The sequence below is a fragment of the Loa loa genome (assembly GCF_000183805.2).
Source record: "Loa loa unplaced genomic scaffold supercont3.440, whole genome shotgun sequence".
NCBI classification, from domain to species: domain Eukaryota; kingdom Metazoa; phylum Nematoda; class Chromadorea; order Rhabditida; family Onchocercidae; genus Loa; species Loa loa.
Window position 1 is genome coordinate 20,521 of NW_018108620.1, and position 2,407 is coordinate 22,927.

The window sequence follows — 2,407 nt, forward strand, 5'->3', positions numbered from 1 at the left end:
AAAAAAANAAAAAAAAGGAAAAGAAAAAGTTTACAATAAGATTATTTCAATAAATTCAAATAAAATATTCCAATTAATACTAATTAATAAATAAATATTAAATATTTCAGATACCATGTTTATCAAATAATACATTGAAATTTAATTATACAAGATTGAAAAACTTCTCGCAATGTGCAGGCGTAAATCGTATAAGACTTTATAATTATATTACACAATCATTGCCAATTATTGTTCGTATATTATTTTCTTTTTTCTTTTTATTCTATCTTTGTTCTAAATCAAAAAAAAAAAAAAAAATGAAATGATATAATGCTTATTATTAATAGTAATTAAGCAATAATATTTAAATTATCGAATTAAATCAACCAGTTTTTTTTTTAATATTAAATGTAGCAAATTAATTTATATTAATTAATAAATACTTTGACATATTTTTGAATGTATTTAAAAATTATTGTAAAATTTCCATATACAAATTGCAAAAAATAATTTATTGTTCGGTCAAAATTGCAAGAGAATTTCAAATTTATTAATTTAAATTAATAATATACAATGCAAAAATTGGCACAGTATAAGATAACATATATTTAATACAAGAAATGATTAATTCAACTTGGAATGAAATATATGAAAATATAATGAAATTTTAATATGACTTTTAGAATAATGATAATTATTGAAAAATTATTTGCAAAATAATTGATTGAAAGGGTAATTAATCAAGTAATTAAATATAAATTAGATGAAAATTACTTGCTAAACATTTGCTACTAATTTTTTTCTACCATATTACCAATTAATATTTAGGCACCTGCAATAAATATCACCGAACATCTGGGTAGAATACTTCGTCCAAAAGATTTCTTGGTGAAATGTCCAGTATGTGCTGTCAAAAGTTTCTTTGGCTGGTTTGTCTTCCGTTAAAATTAACAAAATTATTTCATATTTTAAATTTATCGTCAATTGATTGAATGAATTTTTCAAATTTTTAATTTTTTGAAAATATTAACACAAACTTAAAATATTAATTTAATTTCATTTATTCTCTTAAAATTCATATATATATATTTTGACAATTTCAAAAAAGAAAAATGACAATTTCACAAAAAAAAAACAACAACAACTTATTTGAGAATTTTTTTCCTTTCTTAATATTCTGGAAAAATTTTCAGATATTTTTTTTTCGTTTACCTTTGGCAAGTTATTTAATTTATTCAAATAAAGATTTGAACTAAAGGAAAGGCAAAGAAAGGAAACGAAATGAAAAGCTATTAAAATTAAAATAATCCATATGAAAAAGTTTTGCAAAAAATTCTAATTTACTTTTTAAAATTCATAATTTAATCAAAAAGGAAAAAAGCAAAATGATTGCAATTTCTTTTTTTTTTCCCCACCTCTTCCCCCCCATTTATTACTTACATTAATGTCAAAAATCATTGAATATTTTTAATATCATTTTTTAATATGAATAAAATTTGATTTTTTTTTTTCTAATTACAGGAGAGATTTTGATAGTGATAATGAACAAAGACATTGCGCACGTGAAATTCAAACTTATGCACATGGTTGGCCACAACATGCGCGCTTTTGTGATGAGGAAGATGCGCATGATGAGCCTGATTTTTGTCGTCTTCATGCGACACTTCGTTACAAATTTGGTGTAACACAGGAAGATAATGAATGAATTGAAAAAAAAAAGAAAAATTATTATGAAAAAACAAAATTACAAATATCATAAATTTATAGTGAATTTTTTTTCTTTTTTTTTAATTTTGTAGTTTATATGTTAAGATCTTAAATTGTTCGTTTTTTTTTTATTTTAAAAAACTGTTAAATTAATGGTAATTAAATGAAGTAATGTGAAATTTAGTATCTATTCAGTTTTAATTAAATATCATTTCATTAAATATAATTTGCTGAATAAGAATGAAAATGTTTCCCTGTGATTCATTTCATTGTTTAATAATTATTAATTACTTGTTAATTATATTTTCTCATTAATTTTCTTCTTTAAAAAAAGAATAATTTAATGGCCTTTCAGTTATATACATATATACATATCAGTTATTGATATATCTAAATTATGCATAATATATTATTTATCTATCTACTCATAAACATATATCCATGTATATATATATATAAACTAAGTAAAATTGCTATTTCTTGCATTGATACTTGTTTTGGTGCGAAAAACGGATATGATTTTTTTAGTTTGATTGCTTCCACTACTACAAATAGGGATAATAATAATACGAATAGTAATATGGATAACAATAATAATAATAGTAATATAATAATAATAATAATAATAATAATAATAGTAATAATAATATAATAATAATAATAATAATAATAATAATAATAATAATAATAATAATAATAATAATAATAATATAATAAT

At 20.1% G+C, this 2,407-nt stretch overlaps 1 protein-coding gene across 1 annotated transcript; it reads left to right on the forward strand.

Moving 5' to 3' along the window:
* Nucleotides 1-110: 110 nt before the first annotated feature.
* On the forward strand, nt 111-1,687 carry LOAG_14661 (hypothetical protein; the record flags this gene model as incomplete). The annotated part of the gene is made up of 3 exons (XM_003150155.1): nt 111-233; nt 811-911; nt 1,504-1,687. Coding segments are annotated over 3 exons (408 nt in total), but the record flags the coding sequence as incomplete, so codon positions are not given.
* Nucleotides 1,688-2,407: the final 720 nt, after the last annotated feature.